The sequence below is a fragment of the Girardinichthys multiradiatus genome, chromosome 9 (genome assembly GCF_021462225.1).
Source record: "Girardinichthys multiradiatus isolate DD_20200921_A chromosome 9, DD_fGirMul_XY1, whole genome shotgun sequence".
Lineage (NCBI taxonomy): Eukaryota > Metazoa > Chordata > Actinopteri > Cyprinodontiformes > Goodeidae > Girardinichthys > Girardinichthys multiradiatus.
Genome location: NC_061802.1, coordinates 26,054,964 through 26,073,012, shown reverse-complemented (window position 1 = coordinate 26,073,012; position 18,049 = coordinate 26,054,964). Strand labels below are relative to the sequence as shown.

General features: G+C 42.4%; 1 protein-coding gene across 1 annotated transcript in view; it reads right to left on the bottom strand.

Moving 5' to 3' along the window:
* Nucleotides 1–11,494: 11,494 nt before the first annotated feature.
* The window catches only part of acbd6 (acyl-CoA binding domain containing 6), a 44,512-nt gene continuing 37,957 nt past the window's right edge, over nt 11,495–18,049 (bottom strand). Inside the window, exons 7-8 of the mRNA XM_047375851.1 lie at nt 17,836–17,866; nt 11,495–12,113 (exon numbers count right to left, since the gene is read on the bottom strand). Coding sequence (XP_047231807.1) covers nt 11,959–12,113; nt 17,836–17,866 — 186 coding nt within the window. The 3' untranslated portion in view covers nt 11,495–11,958. The remainder of the gene's footprint in view (nt 12,114–17,835; nt 17,867–18,049) is intronic.

Here is an 18,049-nt window from a genome sequence, read left to right as displayed (position 1 = left end):
TCATGAATTACTTTCAAATAGATCAGCAAAGCAATCAGATGTCACAATATTGCAAGGCATTTCTGGATTGATTTTGAGTCTAAGAGATGTGTAAAGGAAAGCCTCATTTACAAAGGAATTCTGCCAGTCTAACTTAATGAGAAAAACTAATGAAATTACATAGGAAAAAATAAAGAGAGCTGTAAATTAGAAAGAAATACCCAAACTATGTACTGTGATCTCTTCCGTAAACCAATCATAAACCAGTGTTTCTTATTATTGGACAATGTTCTTTGTTTAATTGCTTCCTGTTTGATCAATTTAATTTGGTATGACAGCACCGAGCGCTCCCGCACATCTCCCCATCGTGATGTCTTTAGATACTGAGGAATTTAAATCACCTGTGTTCAGTATATAATCATTCAAAACAAACGCATTACTGGCTGGAGTTGGAAAAGTCAAAGTCTGAGACATGCCCTAAAATTGCTAAACATCCATTTTCTATATCCTTTTTATCCTGTTCAGCAGGCAGGTGACAGTGCTAAAGACTCTCTCAGTTTTCATCGGGAGAGAGGGCTCACCCTGGGTTGGTAACCAGTCCATCACAGGGCCCTGATAAATCATCTAAGATTGTACAGCAAAAGCCAGAAAATGGATGCTGTGTCATCTGTCGTGGTTTTTCCCTTAACCATTAAAGAACCTGTGTGGAGTTTCTCTCTGGCAAAACTCACGCATCATGTGTTATGTGATGATTCTAAATTTATAATAGGTGTGAGTTTGCATGGTTTTTTACTTGAATACAATTTTTTTGTAATTGACAACGTTAATACCCCTATGATCCAGCGTGGAATGTTTTCCAGGGCTTTGGCTACTGGTACGGTCTCCCATGCCAAGTTGGCCCTGGGGAGGAGTAAAGACTAAGAGCACCTCCATGATCTTGATGATTGTAGACCACTGTAATTGTCGAGCCTGGTTTAGAATACAGCTTGGAGCACCTTCCTGAAGCCAGAGTTAGGTGGTAGACAATCCTTGGGTTCTGGAGCTTGGATCGGCTCTTAAACAGCAATAAGAACCCACTTCCATGTTGTGCATCCAACTGTGGGAATGAACATTTAAATCAGATTCAATTTAAGTAATGATGTAGGTGAGAGCTTCAATGAGGAGCTCTGTCATCCAGGGAGATCTTGAAGTAGAGCTGCTGCTGTGAAATAACATGATGGAGGACGGACGGATGGATCCAGTGTTTCTCCAGCTACTCCTCTGCTGGTTGAATGAACAGTGTCCAGCCCCTCTACAACACTGTTTAGGATTATGTGAATGTGAAGGATGAATGAATTATGATCATGGCTAAGCATGTTTATTAGAATTAAAATCATTAGAAAGAAATGAAATGTGTTATAATGGAATTACACCACAGCGTACATCTGTATGAAACTAATTTCTATGTAAGAATGTGGAACATTTGTCTGAAATCAGGGCAGTGTAACCCAAACATAAGTGCTATTGATTGCTTTGTTTTAGCTGTTCTTTTAGCATTATAAAAACAAAAAGCCAAACACTCATTCTGGTTGGAGTTTGCACGTTTGCATGAAATGCCACAAATCGAGCAGATTTTTATTTAAGCATTGATTGGATGGGCTATGGGCATTAATGGATAGGGTCTAATAGAACCGACTTACAAAGATAAAGAGCCGCACAGACAGTTAGGATAATTTACACGCCACTTACAGCACTAGTATCCAAATAAATCTGTGGAAAATCCACCACTGTTGCGTTTGCAAAGATGACAAACACAAGCACAAATGCCATTATCATCGATCGCAAGGCTTTTATTATAAACTTCCTAAAGGAAACTGAGTGTTTTTCTTTCTTGCATGAAGCAAAAGGGAATAAATTAACATGCAAAACAGAGAGGATTTGTTTTGGACCGAAAGTCAATCTCTGAGCATTGAGAAAGGACATTTTTCTCCCCAAGTGATTCCTTTCTAGCCTGGCAGTAAACAATGATATGCATGATGGCTGAGTTGGCTGGAGTCAAACAGAAGTTTTTTATTGACACTTTCAAGGTTGTTTTAAAGGAAAACTGTGACTTTTCCACCAAACAGTTGCTGGAGCTGCAGATATTAGCTAGATGACAGGTATCTCTAGAAATAAACTTGTGGTAGAATGAAGTTCTTAATCAATCACAGTTTGTTTAGTGCTGATGTATTTATGTGTGACAAATAAAAAGAATCCCACAGAGTGCTTGGTTGTTTTTTATTGTTCTGGTACAGCAGAAACCTTCTTCATTATCTGAACTCCACAAAGATGAATGTGCTTTGATCTAAACCACCATAGCTCTGGCTCCATGTTTATGGTTGTTGTCCTGCTGAAAGGTGAACCTCTGCTCCAAACGGAGGTCTTTTTCAACCTGTAAAATCTTTTCTTCCAGGATTACCCTGTATTTAGCTTCATACGTTTACATAAATTCCTCCCCAAGGCATTTTGCATGAAGGCCACAGAGTTTAGCTTTGGTCTCATCTGACCAGAGCACCTTCTTTCAGATGTTAACACTGCCAAGCTGCAAACAGGTCTTTGCTTTATGTCAACACTAGCTTTAACCACTCTCTCATAAGGCAAATATTAATGCAGTGTGGGATTAATAGTTGTAGTCTAAACCCATTCTCTCGTTTGAGCTTTTGATTAATGCTCTCCTTACGGGGGCTGTCAGTTCAGGTGTGTAGCCATGTATTTGTAGTTTACAGTTGTAACATACTCTTTCCATTTCTGGATGATTATTAGAGCTCAGTGAGATGTTCAAAGCTAGGGATATTGCTTAACAACTCCATTCCTGATTCCTGTGATACCTGCTCTTCACGATGATATATGATGATAAATTACACACAGGTGGACTTTACTGGTTGTACTGGATTTTATTTAGGGGTAAGGAAGCGAAGAGGGCTTAGTACATATGTGCCAGTTTCCTTCTTTTTGATAATGACGCACTACTTTGTGTTGGTGTTTCACAATAAAACCCACTAAAGTTTATTGAGGCAAGGTGAGAAAAAATTAATTATTCAAGGGGTGTAAAAACTATTATACACAATCATTCTAATACACACACAATGTTTAATGTGATATTCTGTGCAGTTTCATTAACATCAAATAAATGTGCAATGTTTTATTGTTAAATATGTTGAAAATAAAACGGTAGCTATAGTAACATGGTTGTATAAGTGTACATATCTTTATCCTAATAGTTTCTTGAAGTACCTTTGATTCACTTACAACATTCAGTTGTCTTTAAAAACAGAAAATACATGTCATGTAGCACTCAACTGTAATTTTAAGAAGTACTCTGATGACTTTGCAGTAGAATAAACACAATTATTACATTATTATTATTAGTGTAATTATTATCATTAATAGAGAAGGTTTGATTCTCCTCCATCTAACTAAACCACAAAGAGCTGAAACGCTCTGGATTAAATGTTAAATGATTAAACTAATAAAAAAAAATGTCTCACGAAAATCACAGACATCACTATGTTTAATTTTACAAATGTTCTTTATGTTTGACTTTTTCTTGGTTATTAGAAATTTAGTCTTTTCTTGGTATTTCTGGCCAGCTCTGAAGAAGATTAAAAAAGGCTTATAAAGCTCCAAGGTGAAGCACACATACCTTAAACTGCTCTTAATCCTACTTTATTACTTTTCACCTGTAAAGAAAACAGAATAAATATTCAGAAGGGCTGCTTACAGTGAGATTGTGGTGCATGTGAGTCTGAGGCTTGCAGAGGGAGGGAGCTGCAGTGTCATAAGTGAAATGCTCAAAGGAAAATTGAAGCTCCATAATGGAAGCATAATGGGCTTAGTGTCAGAATCTTGCAGACAACACGGGAGGACAATATGACTGCCGTCAGCCTCTCTTACCTCTATCCATTGTAATGGGGTTCAGGAAGCAACAACAAGCTTCAGAGGAACGCCAACAACCTAATGGCTGCATGTGGATGGAATTTCTAACAGCGAACTGGTCTCCCCTCCTCTTTGTGGGATTGTAGATCATCACATTTCAGACTTACTTTGAATACTCAAAAGCTTTAGCCTCTGCTTATGTAGGGTCCATGAAAAAAATCCAGAGTGCATATATATAAATCTGGATCTTTGGTTCTTTCTGTACCATACCATACCATACCAACTTTATTTATAAAGCACTTTATACACCGACAGGACCAAAGTTCTGTACACAATCATAAAACAATGCAAAATGGAAAGAAATTGAATATAAAATACATATTAATGTACAGACACAATAAAACAAATAAAAACATCTCAGATTTTGCCAAACGCTAAAGAAAAAAGATGGGTCTTAAGGAGTGACTTAAAAACAGTGAGTGAAGAGGCTTGTCTTATGCCCAAAGGAAGATCATTCCAAAGCTTGGGAGCTGCCACAGAAAAAGCACGGTCCCCTCTGAGCTTGCATTTTGTTTTTGGCAACATCAGGAACAACTGATCAGCTGACCTGAGGGAACATGACGGTGTGTAAGAATGTAACAGCTCAGACAGATAGGGAGGGGCAAGGCCATTAAGAGCTTTAAAAACAAATAAAAGGATTTTAAAATGAGTCCTAAAATGTACTGGCAGCCAATGTAAGGAAGCTAAAATAGGGGAGATGTGATCAAATTTCCGGGTGCCTGTTAAAAAACGAGCAGCAGCATTTTGTACACTCTGGAGCTGGGAAACATATAAATCACTGACTCCTATATAAAGTGCATTGCAGTGATCCAGCCGTGTGGTCACAAATGCATGGATTATTGTTTCGAAATGCTGTCTGGAAAGGATATGTTTTACTTTGGCTAGCTGCCTTAAGTGGAAGAAACTGGATTTTACAACGGCTCTAATATGTGCTTCCAACTTAAGACCAGCATCCATCTTGACCCCTAAATTTGTGATAACCGGCTTGACATACTGGGCCAGAGAGCAAAGATTAGTCAGGGAATCTGTAGTCGATCTGCCAAAAATCACTACCTCTGTCTTATCTTCATTTAGTTTCAAGAAATTTAGGGCCACCCAGGCCTTCAAATCATCCAGACATAATTGCAGACACCGAAGAGAGGTGGAGTCTGCATTTTTTAGTGGTAAGTATATCTGTTTGTCATCTGCATAACAATGAAAAGCAATCCCATATTTTCTAAAAATAGAGCCAAGAGGGAGGTGGTACAACAAAAAAAGAAGAGGGCCTAGAACTGAGCCCTGTGGGACACCACACGACAGTGGAGCAGAGGGGGACCTATGGGCATTAGGACAGACACAAAAAGTACAGTTGGCCAAATATGATCTAAACCAACCCAGAGCTTTGTGACCGATGCCCACCCAATGTTCCAAACGGGAAAGTAAAATGCCATGATCAACTGTATCAAAAGCAGCTGATAAATCCAACAGTACCAAAACAACACAGTCACCAGAATCAGTTGCTAAAAGTATATCATTAAAAACCTTTAAAAGAGCTGACTCTGTGCTATGAAATGGTTTAAGACCGGACTGAAAAACCTCTAAAACATTATGTTCTTCAAGATAATCCATTAGCTGATTATAGACTACCTTCTCAAGAATTTTTGAAATAAAAGGCAGTTTAGAGATGGGTCTATAATTTGCCAGAACAGTGGGATCCAAAGATGGTTTCTTGAGTAGAAGCTGCAGAACTGCATGTTTCAGAGTTTTAGGAACAACACCAGAGGACAAGCTACTATTTACAAGAGCAAGGACAGAATGGCCTATAGTAAGAAAGACATCTTTAAATAATCTAGGTGGAATAACATCTTCCAGAGAACCAGTTGGCCTTAAGTGACTAACCACCTCCTGCAATGATTGCAAAGTCACACATTCAAAGCTGTATAAGACAGCATAACAAGGCACAATGACTGAAGGGTCATAATCAGAGGGGTTGATCTGGGCCCTAATAGAAGCGACTTTCTCATTGAAAAAGTAAAGAAAACCTGTAGACATGTTGAGCAGACCCACATTTATCAGAGAAGCAATGCTACCAGAACAGGAACTACATTTGAACTGATGCCTCTGATGATGACTATATTTGAGCCAGTCCACAATAAAGTAATCTTATGATGTTATACAAAGAAAGTAAATGGATTAAATCAGTGGTGGATTTTTATATTGGCCATTTGGCTTAATTTCCAGGGTGGCACGCCATGAGGGGTGGAAAAAAGCACTTGCTGTATCCAGAACAAGTTTATTTGCAAGTCCCGTCCATAGTAAGCAGGTATTACCCTGTTTGGTGCACAATGTAAGCACTGTAGGACGTGATGTCTAAAGGCATTGAAGTTAGTAACCAGTTAGTAGCTTCTGATTCTGTTACAATGTAGGTGACATCCTTGGACTTGGTTTTTGTATTAACCGTTCTTAGGTCTATGGTTTCCTTTATTGTTAATTAGTTCCACCTGTCTCCATGTCTCCTTGCCACACCTGTTCTTAGTTCCTGTGATTACCTGCCTTTGTTTTCTCCCTGTATATTAGTTGGTCTGTGTTCTTTGTTCCCCGCTGGTTCCTCCGTCACTATTTCTCGTCACACCCTGGTTTAGTCTTGTGTTTTTCTACGTGCCTGCAGCAGTGAACTCTCATGAGAGTTTTTTGTCTGGACTTTTGTGATACCTGAAGTGACTTTTTGCTTCACCTGGAAATTGCTAAATAAACCTCTTAACTCATTTAATCATGCGGCTCCCAAGCTCTTGTATGCCTATTGGTCCGATCCAAACCCAGAACGTGACATTAGGAACCAGCCATAAACAGGACCAAGCAGACAGAGCTAAAGAACTTAAGATGTGGATAAAGCAGCAAGAGGAGACGCTACAAGCTATGTATGGAGAGGGGGTTGAGATTTTACCTTCGCCTTTGTTGCTGGAGGAGATGGAGTGTTTCGGTGTATCTGACCGGGTCCCCATGGATGTATTACCGGATCGGAATCATATCTCTCCAGCTTGTTCCTCCTCCAGGCGACGTCGCCCTCGCCGCTAGCGCTCCACCCCAGCTGCAGCAGCTCCGGCCGAGCTCAACCTGCCCACAGCTGCCCACGTCTGCAGCGGCACCTGCTGCGGCCGAATTCCCCGCTGGGTTCGGCTCCCGCCCTGGACGACATGGTCGCCGCGGAACAGTCGCCATTGGGGAGGTTCGGATGGGCGCCTCCAACCCTTCTACGGAGGGTCCATCCGCCATGGCCTCCTCGCAGCCGGTTTCCCCGGAGTTGGTGGGTGGTCACCCAGCGCCTTCTGCAGGTCACCAGTCGCCGGTGCAGCCCTCAGCCCTGAATTGGGTTCAAGCCAGGCTGGAGAAAATGAAAGAGGATTTCATGAAGGGACGTTGCTGTGATTTTGTGCTTCATCTAATGGATCATCCAGAGGATCTGAATCTGGTGCACTCTGTTCTTCAGGCCGAATTCATTGCGGAGGGATGGCTCGACGCTCCAGCTCCTCTTTCTGCTGGAGGTCCTTTCGACCCTCTTCTTGTGGCCGTTAGAGCACCACAGAGCTCCAAGGATTATGAGCCACAGCCGTCCGCCGCCAAGCTTCACAAGTCACAGCCTGCTACCAGGCCTCTGGACTCACAGCCTGCTGCCAAGCTACAGGACCCAGAGTCCAGAGAGGGGTTCAATGGAGAGCCGCCTCTCATCCTAGTTCCTGAGTTTCCTGAGGGGTCTGAGGATGGACCGCCTCAGATCTTGGCTCCAGGACCCATTGACTGTGCTCCCGAGCTGACCTACTGTGCTCCTGGCCAGACTGATGCCAGGCCCAGGCCTCTGCGGGCCCTGCCTGGGCCCAAGTCTAAGCTGCGGTTCTGGCTTTGCCGCAGACCTCCGAGGCACCTGCTTCCACGTCGCAGACCGCCTGACTCCTCGCTTTGTGGGCCTCCTAGACGCCTGCATCTCTGTCGCCGCAGACCTCCGGATCCTCGGCCTCTTCGCTGGCTACATCGCCGCAGACCTCCGGATCCTCGGCCTCTTCGCTGGTTACTTCGCCGCAGGTCTCCACGGCTTCACCGCCGACCGCTCAGAACTCTGTGGAGCAGGTCCGGTCGCCCGTCTGAACTCTGTTTTTTGTTGCTGTGAGTTTTTTGTTTGGACTTTTGTGATACCTGAAGTGACTTTTTGCTTAACCTGGAAATTGCTAAATAAACCTTTTAACTCATTTAATCATGCGGCTCCCAAGCTCTTGTATGCGTATTGGTCCGATCCAAACCCAGAACGTGACAGTAGGGATATTTTACTGCTTTTAATGCTGCTTTGTTCAAAATCTGAACTACTTAGACTGGTAAAACCTTTAAAGGGTAATTCCACATTGAACAGAGATGTATTAACTACAGATAAAGATTTACTACTCTTTCAATAGGGGAAGAAAAGGGACTAGCCCAGGTCCAATTTGTGTGAGAATTACCACTGGGTCCAAAACAAGGAAAATATTCTAAATTTCTTCAAAATTAGAAGCCAATCAGGACGTGTTTCATATAAACCTTTTAAATGGTCTTTATAAGTACATGTTAATGCTTTCTAAAAATGTTGACTTGTTCAGTCTGATACTTGACCATGTTAAGATGAATATTTTCATAAGTCACATAATTCCAATGTATGAATCATTTTGTCGTGAAAAGGCCCCTAAATGATGAGATGAACCAGTGCTTCTATTTCTGTAGCTTAAAATATCAAACAATTCTCAAGATACAGTGGCTAGCAAAAAGTATTAACACTCCTTAAACTGCTTCATATAATGTCACATTAAAACCACAAAATCAAAAGCATTTTATTAGTTTATGTGATAGACCCCGCACAGAAACATTTTTGCCCTTGTTTCTTTGCTCAAGCTCAGATTAGATGTTGAGACCTTGTGAACAGTACTTTCAAACGTGCCACAGATTCTCAGTTAAATTTACATCCAGACTTTGACTGGGCCATTTATTATGCTTTGGTCTAAACCAAGCATTGCAACGTTGGCTGCTCGATGCATTGCTGTGGAGGGAAACGTCCAACACAGTCTTTTGCGGTCAATTTCAGGTTTTCTTCCAGGACTGCCCTGAATTTATCTCCATTTGTCTTCTCATAAACCTTTGTCAGCTTCACTGTCCCTGCTGAAAAGCAATGATGCTGCCACCACCAGGTTTCACCATTTCAGTATGAGGATGGTGTGTTTAGGTTGATGTGTAGTGTTAGCTACACACAGTCTTTTGCATGTAGACAAAAGGTTTAGTAATGTGACAAAATGAATATTTTCTGGGTACTGTAAGACAAGATGGAGAATAGTATTTTGTCTTCCAATAGAGCGACTTGCTGAAAAAATTTATCTGTCAAATGCTATTATCATGTCTTTAATGGATTTCTTTCCGTTATTTCTTAACATAATTTTCAGAAACAGTTTCAGACCATTTTTAGTGACTAAACATTTCTTCTTTTATCCTCCAAGTTTCCACCTTTCAAATATTTTTTAGCACACTCTGCACATTATGTCACATTATCCAACATGAAAACTGGACTGAAAAGTTCAAAAGACCTTCGGGAGTTGGATTAGGTTTTTGCAGAATACTGTATATACAGTCCAATTTAATCCAGTTCATTTCAAAGCTGAAGGACTGGAAGCTTCCCCCCAGACATGTTGACAGTTATCTAACACCTTGAGTCGTAGCAGATTTTCAGTGTGACACTGGGCAGAGAGGGGGGGGATTGAGAATAGGGTCAGAGTGAACTTGTGTGATGGATAGTAAAGGATTAAGCTTTGTCTCAACTGCTGTGCAGAAAATCGGCTCTGGGATCTTCATGAATGTGTAGTTAAAAATCCAGGTCAAGGTTTAGTGTATTTCCAGTTGTAATATGAGTGTGTGTGTGTGTGTGAGCCGAGGCTTGACGACAAGTAAAGCAGATTTAGACTCCGACCATGTGTTGGTTATGTTTGGAGAGCCTCCAGATACGCTCCTCTATGACATCATAGTCAAGAGGCAGAGCTGAGAATATACTGTGTGGTGCAAAATGTGTTTACTTTGTATCTAAATCGGTTAGCTTTAAACCTGTACAACATATCATAGCTCTAAAACAAGGTTAAACACTTTAAACACTGGATAAAACATATGCAGCATGCACATGTGTGCGAGAGCTGTACGGTTGGTCTCAAAAGTGGCCAAATAATGTTTTGACAAAATGTACAGAAAAGTTGAAGCACATTTTGGTTCAGTGTCAGCATTCAATCTTCTTGGACAGCGGTTTCTGTTGTCCCGGTCCTCTTTAGGTGATTTCACAGATTTTCTGTCAAGTTTAGTTCTGGACTGTTGCCTTCTTCAACTTAATATGACTTTGAGTAACTGCTGTAAAGCAGCTGTATGTCCACCCAGTCGTCTACAAGATCATGGCCCAAACCACGATGCTCCCATCAGATTCCAGTCTTTTCATTATTCTGACTTGAATGTTATTTAAACTACAAAGGTTTGTTTTAGGCTTGAAAACATTTCTTTCTCCAAACACCTATCTTTGCAGAAATGGTCTGTGGCAAAAAAAAGATAGAAGAAAGCTTTCTTCTATCTTTGCAAAGCTACACACTGCTGCAGTTCATAGCTCAGCCTTACAACTCTGTTCATCTCATTTGTTTTTCTGGTTCTGCTCATGAGAACTAGCAGCAACAACTTACAATCATATAATAAGTTTATTTTATATAAGGATAAACTTTAAGATATTTGGACCAGAATGTTACTTAGAATGACTAGCATTTATGGTCATTTCAACTTAAACAGCTCAGTTTCCACTTGCTCAGTTTTGCACAATGAACTTTAAAAAAAAGTTATTTTTTTAATTCAGTGTTTATTTTGCATTGGGATCTAGAATTAGAAAAGGTTAATAGACTAACTATACCGGACATCTTTGTTTGCAGATGAAGCAGTGCAACTCTGAAGCTGCTGTAATTATAGTAAACATAATTTCAAGCTCTTCCCAGGACCTTTTACACTTTCCTAGAAACAATTCTTTTAATTCAGACACACATGTGCTCTTACTCTTTCATCCCTGAAAGGGTGGATAAAACATGTAAATCCAAGGCCCGGTCTTCTTTACTGCAGGCAGTGTGAAACAGATGCTGCACATCTTACAAACAGATAATTCAAAACAAACACAGAGCTTTTGAGCAAATGTTTCATATCTTTGTGTTATATTTTTCAGGACTTCAGAACAGAAATGAATTCGTTGACCCCTGTTCCTTACCTGAGCAACCGATAAAAAGGCAAACACAGTTTTAATGAAGAGTTTAATGATGAAAGCCTTTAAAAGAATGAAGCATTCCTTGTTATAAAACAAATGAATCACAAACAAACCGTCAGAGAGGTCAGGTGGTCAAACCTCAGCAGGGGGAGTGTGGGATATTGTTTGTATGGTACAGTAAATTATGTGACATTGTGATGTTAAATAAGTCTAGACAATAATCAAAATGTTTACTGTTTTGTTTTCAAGTGACTAATAGCTGATAAATCCCATGAAATGATGCAAAAGTCCCCTCAGTAGAATGTTTCCAGGATGGTATCCAGTTTATTAATTTGTCATACAGTCCACATAGATGCATGTTTATCAAGAGGTATTATATGAATACTTTCCTTAGTACATCAAAATTATTTTCAACAGATCTTTACTGTCTTGCAGTAACCATCATGTTATGCAGCTTTACTGTACAATCAATATACAGTTTAACAAAGAACTGAAAATACATGCGATGCCCTTTATTTTTTATCTTATCAAATGGGACATGTATGTTCACAGATGAACTCCAGAAGAGCTGAACCTGATGTCAGACTCACCTTCAGAACTTGAAAACTAAAGAAAGACAAAACAAAATATCTGCATTCCTGGCCTACAAACCGCAGAGCCTAAAGAGAGTCTCTCCAAGGGTCAAGGACGAATAATGGGAATGCCGGACAAATGAGTGGAGAAGAAACGAGAGAAGACTTAGATAGTACTATGAAGGGATTCATCTAGCCTTTCGGAGCGGTGTACTGGCGCAGGAGGGAGGAAATGGCGCTGGATTCAGTGACCTCCTCAGGAAGAGAGCCCTCCATGTCTTTGATGGACGGGTCGGCTCCGCTGTTGAGGAGGAGCTCTACAATGTCAGCAAACTCGCAGGCAGAAGCTAGGAAACATAGAGAAAGTAATGAAGCAGAGGTTAGGAGGTGAAACAAGAAGAAAGAAGAAAAATAAAATAATTAAAAGACACACAGGTTAAATGGCTATGGATATCCTGCATGAACAGAGAAATTACTTCCCTCCAGGTTAGGGTAGCTAAAGCAAAATGACTTAATTTTGTCCTTGCAGAGCTGGTTTGGGAGTTGTTACAGCTTGTTCTTCACACATCATCTGGGCAGAACTGTCTGGTGTCTGACAGCTATACAAATTCTGCAGTGGGAGGCACCTAAGAGGACTTCCTAATAGTGAAGTATAAAATGTCCTGGCCAGAAGAAACTTTGTTATTGCTTATTGAGTAAAAGAATACATTCCTTTGTTCTGAGTATAAATTGGCCTTAACTTTAGAGCCAGATACTTTCAAACGCTTAGTTTTAACTAACAAATAATGCAGAGTATTACTTCTTCAATTTTTGGGGATAAAAATTTATCCAAAAACAACCATAATCAATTACAGGGTCAAATGTTTTTCTCCATGTGCCACCATTAGGATTAATGTTTCTATTTTAAAATGGAAACTCACAATATCCTCAGTAGCATTATGTTTTTTTTTTTGTAAATACAACTCTACATACATATGCTATTTTTGATTATTTATTATTATAAATAAAAATGTAAAAGAACAGCACATATATGTGGCTAAAAAAAATGAAAACACAATTTTCTACGCCTCATTGCAGAGCCTTTTGGGAGCAAACTAACAGTTTATGTGTGTTGTTAGTAAACTGCTGCTTAAAGAAAGAGGAAGTCCTAAACTTAGAGATCCTATATCAGGAGATGGATTGTTTAAATTATTTACATTGCTACATGGAACAACAGCAAATTGACTGAGACAGCTTTACATGTAAAAATATAGAGATGTCTGCATAGTGTCGTTTTCATATAAAACAAAGAAAGCGCTACAGCTTCACACAATTAAATTTAAATTTAAGTTGCAAATCAGGTTTTAAAAAAATGGTTCAGAGAATAACTGCGAAGGTAGAAATAACGATGTCTGTATCGGATCAGGGTTCTGATCAAAGTACTTTTAAACGGCCGGCGTCGGAATCACTGGTGAAGCTCAACTAATGACCCTGATGTTGCGAGTCGTATAGCCAACCTTTCTCTTAATAATAACAACTTGTTTTCACATGAAAGGCTTGGAGAACTGTTTTAGGAGTCCGTGCTTGTTATATTGTTCATCTAATAAATATGGGTAGCAATTTACATTTTTTATCCTTTGTAATAATGTTTATAAATAAAATGAGACTGCATCTGCTGCTGTGTCATAGGACATGCTCTGCAGAGAGCTGCTGAAACACCCAAAAAATTGTAAGATGTTTATGAAGCAGGAGAAAATCCTTTTCTGTATATTTTGTTAATTTATGTCTAACTGGAAACTCACAGATATATGTTACAAGGAGAATTATCAAAAAGTCATATAAAACCAGAGATTAAACATGCTAAAATTAGACTGCCACTTTGGCAAACAGATCCACATGAAAACATCGTCAGCAGGTTGAGTTTATTGAAGACTGTAGCTGTATGTGTCGAGTCAGATATATTCTTAAAATCTGATAATAAAGAAATGCGAGTTTTAGGTGACGCTTTAGAACACTGCAGCTTTCTTGACCTAGTTAATGTGTTTAGCATCATAGTAACATTAACCTGTGGAAACTCTGCTGTTACAGTCAAGAAAGACTTTAAAATCCTTAACATTCTGCATTTCATGAATAAGTAAGTGTACTCCCACCTCCGGGAGAGCTTCGACCAGATCCCGGGGGATGTTGGAAACATAGAGTCCGAGTGGACCATGTTCTCCGCATCTATTGTCAATGCTGCTGCCCGTAGCTGTGGCTGTAAGGTCTGCGGTGCCTGTCGCGGCAGCAATCCCAGAACCCGGTGGTGGACACCGGCAGTAAGGGACGCTGTCAAGCTGAAGAAGGAGTCCTATCGGCTGTGGTTGGCTTGTGGGACTCCTGAGGCGGCTGACGGGTACCGTGAGGCCAAGCGTGCTGCGGCCCGGGCTGTGGCAGAGACAAAAACTCGGGCCTGGGAGGAGTTCGGTGAGGCCATGGAGAAGGACTACCGGTTGGCCTCGAAGCGATTCTGGCAAACCGTCCGGCGCCTCAGGAGGGGGAAGCAGTGCTTTGCCAACACTGTTTATAGTGGGGGTGGGAGACTGCTGACCTCGACTGAGGACATTATCGGGCGGTGGAAGGAGTACTTCGAGAATCTCCTCAATCCTGCCATCACGCATTCCCTGGTGGAAGCAGAGGCTGGGGTCTCGGGGTTGGACTCTTTCATCACCCAGGCTGAAGTCACCGAGGTGGTTAAAAAGCTCCGCGGTGGCAAGGCTTCGGGGGTGGATGAGATCCGCCCTGAGTACCTCAAGTCTCTGGATGTTGTTGTTGCTGTCATGGTTGACACGCCTCTTCAACATTGCGTGGCGGTCAGGGACAGTGCCTCTGGACTGGCAGACTGGGGTGGTGGGGGACCGGAGGGTGTGTTTCAACTACAGGGGGATCACACTCCTCAGCCTCCATGGTAAGGCCTACGCCAGGGTATTGGAGAGGAGAGTCCAACCGATAGTCGAACCTCGGCTTCAGGAGGAGCAGTGTGGTTTTCGTCCCAGCCGTGGGACACTGGACCAGCTCTATACCCTCTACAGGGTACTCGAGGGTTCATGGGAGTTTGCCCAACCGGTTCACATGTGTTTTGTGGACCTGGAGAAAGCATTCGACTGTGTCCCTCGTGATGCCCTGTGGGGGGTGCTCCAGGAGTATGGAATCGGGGGCCCTTTATTAGGGGCCATCCGGTCCCTGTACGAGCAGAGCAGGAGTTTGGTTCGCATTGCCGGCACTAAGTCGGATCTGTTCCCAGTGCATGTTGGACTCCGGCAGGGCTGCCCTTTGTCACCGGTCCTGTTCATAACTTTTATGGACAAGATTTCTAGACGCAGCCAAGGGCCGGAGGGGGTCTGGTTTGGGGACCAGAGGATTTCGTCTCTTCTTTTTGCAGATGACGTGGTCCTGCTGGCCCCCTCTAGCCAAGACCTACAGCATGCGCTGTGGCGGTTCGCAGCCGAGTGTGAAGCGGCTGGGATGAGGATCAGCTCCTCCAAGTCCGAGGCCATGGTTCTCGACCGGAAAAGGGTGGCTTGTCCTCTTCAGGTTGGAGGGGAGTTCCTGCCTCAAGTGGAGGAGTTTAAGTATCTCAGGGTCTTGTTCATGAGTGAGGGAAGAATGGAGCGGGAGATCGACAGACGGATCGGTGCGGCTGCCACAGTAATGGGGGCGCTGTGCCGGTCCGTTGTGGTGAAGAGAGAGCTGAGCCGAAAAGCAAAGCTCTCAATTTACCGGTCAGTCTACGTTCCTACCCTCACCTATGGCCATGAACTTTGGGTCATGACCGAAAGAACGAGATCCCAGATACAAGCGGCTGAAATGAGCTTCCTCCGTAGGGTGGCTGGGCACTCCCTTAGAGATAGGGTGAGGAGCTCGGCCATCCGGGAGGGGCTTGGAGTAGAGCCGCTGCTCCTCCTTATCGAGAGGAGCCAGTTGAGGTGGCTCGGGCATCTATACCCGAGCATCCTCCCACTGGGAGGAGGCCCAGGGGACGGCCCAGGCCACGCTCGAGGGACTATGTCTCTCGGCTGGCCTGGGAACGCCTTGGGCTCCCCCTGGAGGAGCTGGAGGAGGTGTCTCGAGAGAGGGACGTCTGGGCGTCTCTGCTGAGTCTGCTGCCCCCGCGACCCGGTCCTGGATAAGCGGAAAACGACGAGTACGAGTACGAGTAAGTGTAATACTGATGAAAAGACTTATTTTACTGCACTTTAAAGCTACCTAGTTGTCATGCATATGCATGGCATTGATTTTATAAACTGTAATGTAAGATGGGCTTACACTTTTGATGCATTACTTTTGTGCTTGGAAGTTTGGTTGGAATTATGACAAGCAAGAAAACTCTAAATCTGCCAGGGGTATAAATAATTTCAGATAAAAGTTGGTAAAAACTATAGAGTATTAATTTATTATGTAATTAAACTTACTAACATCTAAAAGATAAGTATGTTATTTTTCAATAAGTATTTAACTACATATATTTTGTTAAACTGTAATAATGAAGAAGTAAGATGGCAGTGGTAGTTGCCGGCTTTTAGTAAACTTGCCAAATGCCTTTTCTATAACTAGCATTGTTTAATATAGTATAAGTATAGTTGTGCAGTTAATGAAAAGCCCATCTGCAGACCCTGCAGCGACAGCAGCCTGGACCTGGGCCTCCCTCGAACACTTCATTTCTGCCCCATTGGCAATTTGTGGCCCGCTAAAAGGGTCTTCTCTCTCTCTCTCTGTGTTTCAGTGCAGAATAAAGGGGAGAACCTTGATATAGACAGCTTGCACTTTCTTAACCCAGTTAGTAAGTCCCTTCATTCCTGATGCACCTCTATATTCTGTGGCACCCCCCACCACCACCGCTTCATCTCCTCTCTCGCTCTCTTGTTGTGAGTGCTTGTCTCTGTCAGTAGTAATCGCGGGCTCCTTTTAAAAAGTAGATTTTGGCCTGTGCCACGTTCGCTGATGTCAGCAGCTGCAGTGATTGACAGCCAGGCCTTTTAACCTGCAGCCCAGAGGTGGCTGACAGGCCTAGACGCTGGTAGGAGTCCAAATGCGCGAGATGTGATGATACATCCCAACGCATGTGGGCGTATAAGCAAATGTGAGTGCAGGCTCGACTTGCATATATGAACAAGGAGTTGTGTGAAGTGTTAAAAGCTCCGGGAATCAGCCAAACCAGACTAACAAAGCTTGGCTGCTTTTCGTTTTGTTTTTTCAGCTATGCTTGCAGCCCTCCTCTTGTTGCTCTAAACAGTATTTCATTTAGCCTGCCGAACGCGCGTGTGGTGGGTGTCTCGGCTGGGCCTTGAGCCGTAAAAAGTGGCCACCCCTCAGGGGAGCAGTAGAGGAGGAGAACAATTTATGGTGAGCAGTAAACCCTCAATTAATCACTTGCCAGCCACTGTGGCCCTGTGCAAAGAGAGGTAGGAATGAATTTTCATTCTCTGCTATTTGTCTCTTTGAGTTCATCGCTTATGTTTATTAGTCATCTTCTTATACCATATCCTCAGGGGCTGCTCTGATGAGTGCATGTATATGTGTGTGTATGTTGCTCGCTGGTAGGTGATGCAACATGCCCACTCCAACGCCACCAAGCTGGAGGACAGATGGTATAGCAGCACATACACACATATAGACTCATAAAGAGGCTCAGAGGACGTGAGCACCGCCCATCGGGGACACATGTGGTGGGGCACGAGAGGGTCAGGGGAGTCTAAGGACCACTACTGATTTCCTCTGGGAGGTCTGCCGATTATTACACGCACACAGAAAAGCATACACAAGCTAGGTAGGCACACGTACACATACATACCAAAGGACACATGCACTGTGAGAATGAAACAGAAAGAAATCACAGAGACTTGGTGAAAAAAATAAATGGTATGGAAAATTAAGATGAGGAATGGAACAGGGTGTTGGAGGAAAAGATGATAAATCTGAGACAAATGCAGGCAAAGAGTGGGTGTGTGCAGAAAACAAGCTGCTCTATATAAAGGGAGGACACATGCAGACAACATAATCATGACAATGTACGTTTTTTTCAATTGCTGAGATGAATACAAGGGGCCTCCTTACCATAATGTAGCGCAGTCTGTCCTTCATTATCCTGAAAATAGCAAAACAAGTGTTTACTTCAGCAGACCCATGACAGAGGAGCAATAAAATACTCCAGAGTTAGCAAATTCAGAGAATAATCAGGGAGAGATGCCCATGCTACATATTTGCATCACATATTGTAAAAAAGGTTTTCTGCCGTCAAGGTCTGTACAGATTTCTTTTGTTCCGGAGG